The sequence below is a fragment of the Embiotoca jacksoni genome, unplaced genomic scaffold, assembly GCF_022577435.1.
Source record: "Embiotoca jacksoni isolate LCO1_2020_lvr unplaced genomic scaffold, fEmbJac1.0.p SCAF_52, whole genome shotgun sequence".
Taxonomy (NCBI): domain Eukaryota; kingdom Metazoa; phylum Chordata; class Actinopteri; family Embiotocidae; genus Embiotoca; species Embiotoca jacksoni.
In genome coordinates, this window is record NW_027185406.1 from 1,438,257 (window position 1) to 1,450,731 (window position 12,475).

Below are 12,475 nucleotides of genomic sequence, written 5' to 3' on the forward strand. Positions count from 1 at the left end.
CTGTAGAAATTTCCGTACGGTGGCCGCGAAGGAAGTTGTTGTTTTTGGTTTTGTTTTTTTTTTCCCCCACGTGTGTTTACGCTCTCTCGTGTTCACGTTCATATTTAGTTTTATTCTTCACTTATCCCACGTGTGGGGTTTTTATTTCTTGAAAATGAGCTCCAGGTCAAACGGAAGAGAGGACGAAGTGTTTCTAGAAAACGTCCTGGACGAACTGTACGACTTTGGTAAGCGGAGTTAGCCAGTTAGCTCATGTTAGCCGCTTTAAAAGGCTAATATTGAGTCCGTAACTGTCTCGTTTTTATATATATATTTTTTTTAATTATTTTTGTTTTTGTTTTACAGGAGTCTACCGGCACGAAATAAACCGCACATAAATGTCTTCGGTGTGTTACGTTACGTCGCAACTATTGTTGATGATCAGCTGTCTCTCGATTATTTGATTTATTTTTGCACAAATTAAAAACACGAGATTTTTACAAAAATTTTACTTTTTTTTTTTTAAATTTACACCCAAAAAAACCCGAGTATGTTAAAAATGTACAGTTATAGAAAATACAAAGTTTGCATCATAAATATCGCTACGTAGAAATAATGTAAACAAATAACAGAATATAGGTCACAACAATCACAGCAAACAAAAAATAAATAAAATAAAGTCAATATGATGGCAAATGTAGGTACATCTACCTTAATCTGATGGTGATATCAAATTGTCTGATAATAAAGGTCAAAAGAATCTGGGTCATTTTATCACAGCAGGACTTGACAGGTGATATTATTCACGTTCAGGGTGATGTAAGTAAATATGATGTGTTTTATAGATGGAGATCAACAACAAATGATCGTTAATTCAGCTCCACGACCTTCTCGGACAGTTTCAAATTAAAACATTATAATCTCTATAAGTGCGTCATTTATTGCAGGATTGTCGGGTCGCTTTTTAGTTTTCGCTCTGCGTTCCCAATAAAGTAGAAACCGGTCGATCATCCCGTCGTTACCGTAAATGCTTGGACTCTGTGCTACAATCAGATTTATCTCGTGCTCGTGTTGTTGATCGATGACGCAGGATCGGGACCAAAAAAGAAGTCCCAGAAGAAGAAAAAGCGGAAAAGATGCGCTGAAGATGAAGATGGAGATGAAGAGCTCCCTCCGGTGGAGGAACTCGGCAGCGACAGCGAAGACGACAGAGCGGAACGGCCGAAGGCCGAGCGAACAGGCAGGACGATTGAGATGTTAACAACTTTTTACGCTCTCGTTTTTGGATTTGAATGTACCTGTTAAATTCATCCCGTCTCTCCTTTAGGTCCAAACATCCGGCAGGTGAACCGGGTGGAAGTCGTCACGTTTCAGGACCCGAGAAAGAGAACGAAAACCGAGCAGACGCCAACCGCCAACAAAAAGCCTGTAAGTCTCTTCTTTTTTCTTTTTTTAAGTACAAATTTACTCATTTAAGTCACAACGTGGTTATTTTTCTCTGTTGCATTAATCGTATGTGTTCTTATAAAAGTACAATGGATAAAACCAGCGTCAGCGATAGAAAACTCAAAAGCCCGTTAAAAACAATTCGATTCTGATTGGCTACGAAGGATTTTGTCCGTCTGCGTTATATAATATTAATGTTATAATATTAAGTTGCAGCTCAGTCATTGGACGCACTTCCGTCGTAGTAAATTACATCAAAACCAGCGGAACGGATTTGACTCCGAAAGTCATTTTTGTTTATGTTAATCAGAATTACAGCACTTAGATGAGCACTGTTGTTTTTTTTTTTTCTCCCCTTGAATAATGTCATTAAAATAATTTTGTGATAAGTTCACGGCATTATGGGCTTAACTGATAACTTAATTTGACAAAAAGCTCTCAGTTTCTGACCAAATAAAATGAGTAGAAAGAGGTGTGACGAATATCCTCTTCAACACGCGAAGCAATTCATTTAATTAGAAAACTCTTGGCGTCAGCGCAAGCTGTTCAAATTCATTTTCCAACTTGTGTATTTGTGTCAGCACCTTTTTAATCGTTGACACTTGTTTTCCCATTTAAAAAATTTTTTTTTTTAATAAATAAATAAACGCCCCGTGCGACCTCCAGCCGACCTTCTCTGTTTTGGTTCGTCACGTCACATCTTCTTGTCTCCTCTCGTCACTTCAAGGCCCTTCAGATCGCGGAGAAGAACCGAAGCGACCAGCCGGAAGAAATCGATTTGGAAAAGGTGATGATTTTATTTTGTTTTTATTTTTTAATCGCCGTTAACTCGATTTCGCTGCCCGGATATTGTCGCTGAATTCAATTTAACGTTAACGGCGTCGCCGGCAGGCTCGTCTGGAGGTCCACCGGTTTGGGATCACCGGTTATAAGAAGGAGCAGCAGCGTGTTTTTGAACAGGACAGAGCGGTGATGCTGGGAGCCAGAGTAAGAAAAAAAAAACCACATTTCTATGAGGTTCTTCTGTAGTTCAGGTTTTTTGTTTTTTAATAACCAAATGACAAAAACTTTCAACTTCATTTCCAGCCTCTGAAGAAAAACTACGTCAACTACAAGGAGCTGCAGCAGCAAATCAAAGACAGGAAGGAGAAAGCGAAGGAGGTTCAGCCGGTAAAACCCGAACCTTCAGTCGGTACTTACAGAAAGTGTCATTTTTAATTTTGTTTTTTTCCAGTTTTAATTGTAAACCTGCTTCATTTCCTCTGTAGGACCTGAAGAAGAAGAAGAAGCCGAATGTTCAACGGTGAGTGACTCCCGACATTTCTGAAGATACTTTAGGATTTAATGAAGTAGAGAAAATGAATCCGTAAGAGGAAACTTACATTTAATTTAGAAAACGCAAGGCTGAAACCAAAATTTAGCCTCGTGAAATGTAAACCCTCATTTAGGAGCGCCCTCTGCTGGTTAGTGGCGGTAAGAACACAGCCAGGGCTTCAAATCTTAAAACTAAGGAAATTGGGACACCACTTGGTGCGTCAACAGTAGCCGCAATTCTCCGAAGTTAATTATTAATAAGTTCGTAAGTCTCAGTAATTTCAATATTAAATTTGTGGAAATATACAGTGTGATGACAAAACTGCGTATCTCAAAGAATCAGCTATTAAAAGCTTAAAAACAAGATTTAATTTAATCTGTTTGAACCAGAAAAAAAACGTGATTATCCCAAAATTGCACTTTCAGATTACAAAAATATTCTTGGAAAAAGAATTTTTTAATTTATTTTATGGACTATTTTTTTTTTGCTTCACGTTTTGTTCGACTACTCCGTTTGGAGTCCGCAGCCGGTCGTTCCTCGGTGTCCTCGACTCTGTATGTTATTAAAATAATTGTATATAATTGTCGTTATCGAAGGAGTTCTTAAGGGCAGAATTCATCCTACATTTGCGAATATTCACCATAAAGTTCGGACAGAAATCCAGCGTCCTTCTTCACGACCGGCAGACTTCCAAGACTTGTTTTGTTGAAACCTGCAGCTTATTATTATTATTTTTATTTTTTTTGCATTTCCACCAGAGACAAGAAGAAGACGGCGTCCTCGGCCCCCTCGGGTCAGGTGGGCCGCTTCAAGAACGGCATGCTGATCCTCAGCTCCAAGGAGATCCAGAACATCAAAGGCAAAAAGCGGCGACGGTGAGGTCTTCACTTCGGGGGTTCGACGTTAATGGACGAGTTAAATATCGAGCGGCGAAGTTGAAGAGGACCGAATGGGGCGATGGAAAGGTCCTCAACGTTTTGTGTTTGATTTTTGTTTTTTTGCAGGTGAACGATGGAAAAATCTCAGCGGTGCCAGACGAAGAATTTGTGTTCGGCGACTCGTCCTGAATGCATCGGACGTGAAGACGGGAAGAAAAACAAAATGTCGGAGAGATGGGATCACCGGTGGAACGTCAAACGCACAAAACAAATCATATTCCATCACAGTTAATTTATTTTTGTTTTTATAAATGACCAGAAAAAACAAACAAAACCAAAATAAAAAAAAAATAAATAAATAAAAAGGAGACATTGTTCATTTTCTTGTGTTTTACACTGAAGTTTTTAAAAGTATGCAGGTACATTTCTCATATACAAACCATGTAGTCGTACAAAACCTTTACATTGGCGGGGGAGGGAGGGGAGGGGGGCGAGGGACGGGGATACACACAGGAGGAAATACAAAAAAATTTAAATAAATAAAAGTACACACGAGTCCTGGCAGAAGTTTTCATGAAGAAACACACATACGAACACGAGAAAGCATATCGGTCTTGCAAATGCAGTTGTTGTTGTTTTCCTTCTCCTGTTATAAACCCCTAAACATGAAAGTCGACAGGGTTTTTGTTTTGTTGTGTTTTTTTGGTGATGAAACGAGACCTTTTGATTTGATCTGGCAGTGTGCGGCTGGGTGAGGTCACAACTTCTCACGCCGGTTCCCCTTGAAGCAGCTCTTTTCACGTTATTAGCTGAAAAACAAACTAAAAAAAGACGAGCACGAGGGAATTTGAAGCTTATCTGCGGCGCGTCGTATTCTGAGGATATTTCATAGGCGGCAAGACTTTTTTTTGTATTTTTTTTTTTGAATACCTGCAACCCTTCAAACCACAAACTGTTACTATTACCATTTAACTTTTAAACTGAAGAGGGCAATATACAAAAGAAAATAAATATATCTACAGACTTTATGGAGTAAATGAGTTTTTTTTTTTCCTCTGCCGTTTTTTGTTGTTTTTTTAAGTTAAATGGCTCATAACAGCAGTGACGTGCTTTTTTTTTTTTTTTTTTTTTTTTTTTTCCCCAGCACTATATTGTCGAAGTTCAAATTCATAAAATATGTCACATTCATGGGTGGGTAAGTGTGGGGTAAAGGGTCATGCCGTACAAGCACATCTAGACGGGAGTGGCTTCAACGTGACTCATTTTAAACGCGAGTTTTTGTTTGTTTTTCCGTCACAAAATTGTTTTTAAAGAGAGAGAGAGGAAAAAAAAGATTTAACCCAATTTTACTTGATGCGCCGTCTTGACTCTCGCAGACATGTAACCAGAAGGAAAACATCTTTCGTTACCCTGGTTACACGATAGATGTTTCCAACGCTGCTCGTTGGCCTGAAATTTATTCCCGGTTAAAGCGAAAGTCGACCCGAGGGCGAGTTTCTCTTCTCGGTGCGTGGCGGGTCGGAGCCGGGCGGCCAGCAGGAGAAGAAAATAATTTTAAAAAAGCCTCGCTCGATTACGAAAAAAAAATGTAGCCCTTAGGTGGAAGCTGGCAGTCCGGGGCACGTCAGGGAGGAAAAAAAAGAAATGCCCTTCGGCAGAAAGTTAAGATGTATTTCTTTCTGGGTTTGTGGAAACTGCTTTTAAAATTGGGCTTTTACACTATAATGATGCATTCAGGTCATATAGGAAAGATGGTACACTTAGTGCTAAAAAAAAAAAAAAGTTAAAAGTTGGTAGATCACGTACAGATAAATGCCAACTGAAATGTAAATAAAATGATTTGTTATTTGGATTTTATTGTCGTGATTTATTGTCTTTAAAACTGCAGGTTGATTTTTTGGCCACTTGGGGGAGGCAGGAACAAACTAGTTGCTTGGATACCATCAAGCAGACACACGGTGCATCATCATCAGTGTTCGTGCAAAAGTCACGTTTCTGCCTTCACCCATCTCTCCCCTCCTCTCCCCCAACAAAATGAACTGAAGCTAAACATTCACCGTTTCAGCTCTATTTCTGGTCCTACCCGGACAAATGTCTGGTGTGTCAGTGTTAAATCCCCCTAAAAATACTTTTGAGTGAACAAAAAAAACAAAAAAAAACAGCTAAATTAAGGGCTTTCGCAAAAAAAACAAAAAAAGCTGAAAGGTGCTAAAACGGAGCTGACATCAACCACAGTCTGGCGATGAAGCTCTTCCACACGAATTGAAATAAGAATATAGATTATGGCTGCTTGAAGATCACCTTTCCCAAATAATTTGAATACAGCATCAAGTCATCTCATCTCAAAGCCTCGATTTATTGTTCTTCAGTAGTATTTTTTTCCTTTCATTAAAAAGAAACACACCATAAACGCAAGTAAACAAAACATTTAAAGATATTTCCTTTGTTTACAACTCTAAATTACTTGAAAATAGACACAATAATTTCCAGTAAAATAAAAGCAGTTCTTTACTGTATTTCTGTTCATTCATATGGCATATTTAAATTATAGTTTGCATTGAATTGTTTTTTCTTTTTAGAAAAAATAGGGGTGTAAGTAGGATATAACTCAACATATATAAAAAGCTTTGAATGTAAATGACTGCTATTTTATGTCCCTGATTAAATGTTTGAACAGCACGAGATATTTACGATTTAAATGAAAATAAGACGACATTTCTTTACAAAGTCAATGATTAAACGATATGAAAAACACAATTGGTTTCATATGCATCAGCAGGATTTTCGTTTGGGAAAATTTTGCCTCCGTCTTGTGGTTGCCGCCGTTCGCCAGCAGGGGGCGAGCTGCCACAGCGGTCGGCTTTAACGTCACTCGTTTGCGAAGACAACAAAACGGTTTCACTATTTACAGTACAGCTTCAGATAGTTTGTAAACTTGTTCGACGTTTAAATCCATGCTTAATATCCCACGTCATTATCGCTATTTACAGTTTGTGGATTTCCATTCACGCATGATTTTTGTGTGGCAGGTCGGTCGACCGAACACTTGTAACGACGTCGCTCTCACGCTCACATTATAGGGAATGGAAATATTTCAAATAATGTCAAAATCCGAGGTCACAATTAACTCGAAATGAATTTAAAAAATAAACAAAACTTCTACTTTCTCTGCTGCATGAAGCGATAAAACATACGCGTTGTTGTTGTTTTTTTTTTTAATAAGCGTACGTCCGAAGTCACAGTGGTCTGGTTGAAGCTACTCGTCCTCTACGGGCCGCCGTATCCGATCCCTGATGAAAAATGTAGCAGCGAATTGTAGCTTTACCCGACGTGACCTTTTGAAGATCGCTCGACGCCCGAAAAGCATCGGAGGGATGAGGAGCGGAGTGACGTAACCACGAGACAACCACCACTTTTTCTCACCTACTTTCTCACGTGTTACAGTTAGAAAGCTCGCATGAATAAATCAATAAATAAATAGATAGAAATGTGAGGATTTGGCTCAAGTTTCGTTTTGGCGTTTTCGATCGAGGTGGAGAGATTGACGTCGAGTCTGCGGAGCCGGGGAGACGCTGCAGGGAGAAGCTGCTCACAAACCTGTTTCTGTTCAACAGGACGAGATGCAAGTTGTTTTAGGAGTTTTTTGGAAACCAGATCAACACAAGGAAGTCACTGATTAGCGTCTGAGTCAAAACGAACGTGTGATCCAATCTGCTCAGACCACATTCGGAGGCGGTCCGGGGCGCATGTGACCACATTTGTTTGTTTTTTTTGTTTGTTTTACATAGTGAACACAAATGCGTCCTGGGCCTCGCACAGTTCATTTATCCGCCGCAGCGCAGAGCCCGACCCTCTCACGCTCGCTGGGGGAATTAAATCACTTTCACCGAGGCGACCCGAGTCTTGACGGTTCAGATTGTAAATTACAAAATGGAGTTCCTTTTTCCTCGCGTTTCTTTACGTGATCACGTGTGTATTTATCAGATGTACGTGATCATTCGCGCACAGAGCGGCGAAGCGAGATCCGACCAAGAGTGATCACGCTAGAAAATGCAAACAAACAAAAAAAAGGGTGTTTCCAGAAGCGTTCACTTTTCTTTTAACCGAGTTCAAAGCATAAAATTTGCTGTTATCATCTCAGGGAGTTTTCCCTTTTTTTTTTTTTTTTTTTTTTTTTGTATTCCACCACAGCAAATGTAATCCACTGCAAATGGTAGATTACAATCTTACCAGAAACTCACGAGTGACTTAATTTAGCTTTTAAAGACAAACCAAAAAAAAAAAAAAAAAAGGCACCGAAATGTAACACTTAAGATTTGAAATGAGCTCCTCTTCAGTGACTCCCCGGCTCTGTAGATGTGTTTCATTTCTGAACATCGACCAACCTCAGTATCAACAACAGTATCAAACCACCTTCGTGCCACTTTATAATAATAATAATTTCTCCTTTAAACTAAACGAGAAGGTTAAAAAAAAAAAACAAAAAAAAAACAAGAGAGATGGCAGCCACGACTCGGATAAAAAAACAAAAAAGTGTGCGGAGAGACTTTTTAAATATGTCGTGTGTGAAGCAAACCGTCGGTGCCACTGCACAGCTCCGACTAAACACTGCCTTCATCTGGTTTTTAGCTCGCAGGCTGTAAAAGCACCTGAGTGAAGCAGAGCAGCAACAAACATGGCTGAATCGTTCCTCTCTGTTGTTTTTTTTTTTCTTTCTTTCTTTTTCCACCTCTTAAAAGCATCACGTCGCTGTAGAGCTTTTAAAAAAAAAAAAAAAAAAAAATCGGTGTAAATTTCTGGTTTTCATGGTTTTGTTTTGTTTTTTTTAGCTCGAAATTATTTTACAGCACAGTGTTAGAAGTCCTCTGTCAGCATGTTGATGGGTTTTGGTCTCAGGCTTTCGGGGAGAATTTTTTTTTTTTTTTCAGCTCAATTTTCCTTCGTTTTAAAAATGACAGGAAGTGAAATAATAATAGTGACATTAAAAAAAAATGTAAAAATAAAAAGTAGGGCCGTTCACGGGCAACTCCGGTCATCTCTGCGGTGACGATCGTCGCACGTACAGCCAATCAGAAGTCAGATTCATTCCCTTACGTCCGGGGGGGGGGGGGGCAGGAGGGGGGGGGGGGGGACCTTGAGCTCCGTGTGGGTGTGAAGTGAGGCGGCGTGTGACATCGTTGGTTCGGTATCCAGGGCGCGGGGAGGGGGGGGGGAGGAGGAGGGGAGGAAGGGGGAGGAGGTGGGAGGAGCTCTTACTGTTTGATATTCTTTGGCACCTCCAGGCCCGTCAGTAAGGTCACCTGAAGTGGACAAACGAGAGCGAACAACCCCGATGAGATCATCGCGGAGGACGGACGACACACACACGAAGGAAACAAGAAAAAAAAAAAAAAAACACAGCCGGGAAACGCTCGAGTATTTTATATATATTTCACTTTAAAAAGTGACACTTTTGATCGTTTAAAAGCTTTCGGGAAGGCAGTATTTACCGCAAAAAAAAAAAAAAAAAAAAAAACCTCTTGAGATCACACGCATGATAACGAGTTGGGTAACGTTCACTTAAGGTTAACTGCACCCGCGGTGAACGCTTAAATCTGGGGGAGCACGTTTGATGACTGATCTGAGCTTTAGGAATTCAAACGGAGCGAATTTAGGAAAAACTTTTGTGCTTGAAAAAAATGCATCAGCTGGATTTTTTTTTTTTAATGTTAGAATGATTCGCTCCAGCAGCTCTGCAGCTTTGAAGTTGTTGGTTGCTTTAACGTGACCGTGTGTCTGTGGTGTAATGCTATAACTGTAACACGTCTCTTCTGAAAGAGGCATCGCTCCTCCCCGTTTTTATTTCTTCCGATTTTTTTTTTATTTTTTTTTGCGTGATTTCACGATCTCGCTATTTTGCATATGCGAAAAAAAACAAAAAACATGATTTGACAAGTTGAGTGATGATCCAATCTGACTGGTGACACGACTGCGGCAACAACAACAATACTCGCCATTTAATGGCTGCTGAAATCTACCACGTATTTCCATGGTGGAAAACTAAGAGGAGAAATTATGATTGGCATTTAGGCGGATTCACGTGTTGTATGTTGGAAATCAAGGGAGAATAAATGCTGCACAAGCAGAATATAATGAATACCTGCCCTGTGACTGATGTTTGGAACGGCTGTTTATCAGTCAATCAGTCAAACTTTATTCATATAGCACCTTTTAAACAAATCAAATGCCATTTAAAGGGCTTCGCAAGCAGTAATCAAAATATAGGGTGTTTCTATTCAACAGTTTTGTCTACAACATTTTAGAACAAACTGAAAAATGACTCTCAAAAGTTCTCGGTTTAACCAGAACTGGAGAATATTCAGTTTAAAGTGACACAAAACAAAGCAAAAGGAGTAAAAATTCTTCACATTTGAAATGCAGGAAATGTTGATAAACTAATTAGACGAACTATTTCAAGCTGAATTTGCAATATTTGATCATCTATGTAGTGTGACATGAATTTAATATGAACCCACAAGTCACACACACACACACACACACACACACACACACACACACACCGACCTGCACGTTTCTGTTGAGGCTGACGGCCGGCACGAAGACGCCGTCCAGGTTCTCGAAGGCGGTCGGCCCGTGCTGCTCCTTGTTGATGTAGAACGTCAGAGTGTGTTTGGTCAGATCCAGCAGGACGCCCACGGACGAGCCCTTCATGATGCCGCCCTCCGCCCTGCGCGCACGCACACACACACACACACACACACACACACACACACACACACACAATGACAAAAAAAAAAAATGATGTAACGTAAACAAAAACCATCATTAAACCTGCAACAGATACCAAATGCTGTTGAAATTCTCTGTTTTAACTGTAAAAAAAAACACTAAAAAAAACGTCGAAGTCTCCCGTCGTCTCCTGCCGCTCCCCCGCTGGGTTTGCTCGTCCGTTCGTCGGCATGGCAACGAGCCCGCGGGTCCCGCTGTCATCCGGCGTATCCGTAGCGACCCCTCGGACGCGTGAGATTCAATGCGGGAAGATCATAAAGCGAGAGAAGAGACGCCTTACAACGTCTTTCCGTTGACAACAAATGTTCATGGATTAGTTAACGAGATTTGAACGAGGCCGATTTATCTCTGTTGATTAATCATGTTTTATCGATCAGTAACATTGGGCGACATTTTTAAATACAACTTCAGCGAGTGCCCGGTTTTGACAAATCCACTCAGCAGGTATTTTTTCTCTTCACTTCACGAATCGTCGTATAATCCTTCAAAGGATTAGGTCGCACCTGCCAGGATGGAACAAATTACACCTTAAATCATTCTTACAGGTTTACGCAGTCCAGTAATCCCCATCATAAGTCCCTTCAGACATTTTTTTTTGGTTTACTTTTAATTAATAATTGGCTAAATGTAAAAAAAAAAAAAAACAACAGCCGACTTCAGGGCTTTTTTGGATTTAAAGCAATTCATTATTATATTCTCGTGACTTTCTATAACACACTATCAGGTCTGCGGGTGTGAACGTTCAAGTCATTTACAACTTGATTTAAGTCCACGTGTTTTACAGTGTTGCTGTGAGAAGATACAAACGCACAAAACTGAGGCAGGTGCAAAACAAAAGCTGAATTTTAACACGAATTAAGGTTTCAGATATTAAAAAAAAAAAAAGTAACGAGACGGTAAAAATCACACTTTAGGGAGCTGAAACAAAAAAACGCTAAAAAGTAACATGAAAACTAAAACACGAAGACTGAGACGCTAACGAGAAAAGAGACAAATCAACAGCAGAAGGATGCGGATTTACAGAGAAACTGAAATCACAACCGGCACTAAGAGAAGGGGAGCAAACGGGCTAAATGTACCAGGGAGAGGGGGACAATGAGGGACAGCTGAAAGTAGTCGGAGCGACGGGAAACGCGAGGGCAGAAAGTGAAGTAACAGAAACACGAAGATGTGAAAAATTACAAAAACAGACAGACAACACTGTTAAAAACAACGAAAGCGGTGAACAGCAAATTTTTCACGAGCTGGCCAAACCGAAATGACATTTACACTGTTTATTACTCATAAAACATTGTAATTAAGCATAGTCAGGCAAAACAATCCAAAACCCCCAAAAATGTGAATTCATCAGATGTAACCCGCACACACACATCTAATAAATGTAATTATTAGTGTTGTTACTCTCGTCCATGACACAAACTGTTCATTTAAACGACTGCACATTTTTGCAGTGTACATTTTTTTTCTCAATTATTTTTTTCACCGAAACAATTTCCTTGGAAGCGAAAACTTAAACGGCAACTCTGAAACAATCACAGACAAAAATCCACGAGGTGAAAGCTGAGTTTCCATTAGTTACTATTTGAAAAAAAAAAAAAAAAAAAAAAAAAAAGCCTTAAAACACTTAAATTAAATAGAATTTTTTTTTTTAAATGTTAATTTCTGAATCTATTAAACATCGAGTTAGAATATCGATACGTTTCTTTGGTTGTTGACGATGTAAAAAGTGTGACCACGTACCTGTTGGTGTGGGAGTTGTTGTGCATGAACCAGGAGCGGTTGTTGTCCACGTACATGGCCCAGGCCTTGTCGTCCTTCCCCAGCATCATGTCCTTCATGGTGTTGATCCTCGCCACGCCGAACGCAGGGTCCGGGTGGTTGTCGTAGCGATCGATGGCGACCTCCCAGTAGTGAACGCCCTGGATTATTGGAGGGTCCGTGTAGAAAATGTTTTTAAATCTCCGGCGGTTGAGACAAAGAGAGACAACACACACACACACACACACACACACACACACACACACACACACACACGCACACACACACACACACACACACACACACAATG

General features: G+C 40.0%; 2 protein-coding genes across 3 annotated transcripts in view; one reads left to right on the forward strand and one right to left on the reverse strand.

Annotated features, from left to right (window-relative positions):
- Positions 1-4: 4 nt before the first annotated feature.
- Positions 5-3,986, forward strand: fsaf1 (40S small subunit processome assembly factor 1). Its single transcript, XM_069172365.1, has 9 exons — positions 5-227; positions 1,070-1,219; positions 1,307-1,407; positions 2,153-2,212; positions 2,317-2,412; positions 2,512-2,595; positions 2,694-2,728; positions 3,499-3,615; positions 3,745-3,986. Exons 1-9 carry the CDS (start codon positions 155-157, stop codon positions 3,746-3,748), a joined length of 720 nt encoding a protein of 239 aa, XP_069028466.1. The 5' UTR covers positions 5-154; the 3' UTR covers positions 3,749-3,986.
- The window catches only part of LOC138212110 (tripartite motif-containing protein 67), a 52,968-nt gene continuing 44,388 nt past the window's right edge, over positions 3,896-12,475 (reverse strand). For both annotated transcript variants that reach the window (XM_069172361.1, XM_069172360.1), the window contains 3 exons: positions 12,148-12,326; positions 10,183-10,345; positions 3,896-8,918 (listed from right to left, as the gene is read on the reverse strand). In XM_069172361.1, coding sequence (XP_069028462.1) covers positions 8,871-8,918; positions 10,183-10,345; positions 12,148-12,326 — 390 coding nt within the window. In that variant the 3' untranslated portion in view covers positions 3,896-8,870. The remainder of the gene's footprint in view (positions 8,919-10,182; positions 10,346-12,147; positions 12,327-12,475) is intronic.

Excerpts from the sequence above, each read along its gene's own strand:
- fsaf1 (XM_069172365.1), top strand. The coding sequence starts at position 155 with ATGAGCTCCAGGTCAAACGGAAGAGAGGACGAAGTGTTTCTAGAAAAC. Across the intron at positions 1,220-1,306 it reads GCCGAAGGCCGAGCGAACAG|GTCCAAACATCCGGCAGGTG; the intron begins GCAGGACGATTG and ends TCTCTCCTTTAG. Across the intron at positions 2,729-3,498 it reads AAGAAGCCGAATGTTCAACG|AGACAAGAAGAAGACGGCGT; the intron begins GTGAGTGACTCC and ends CATTTCCACCAG.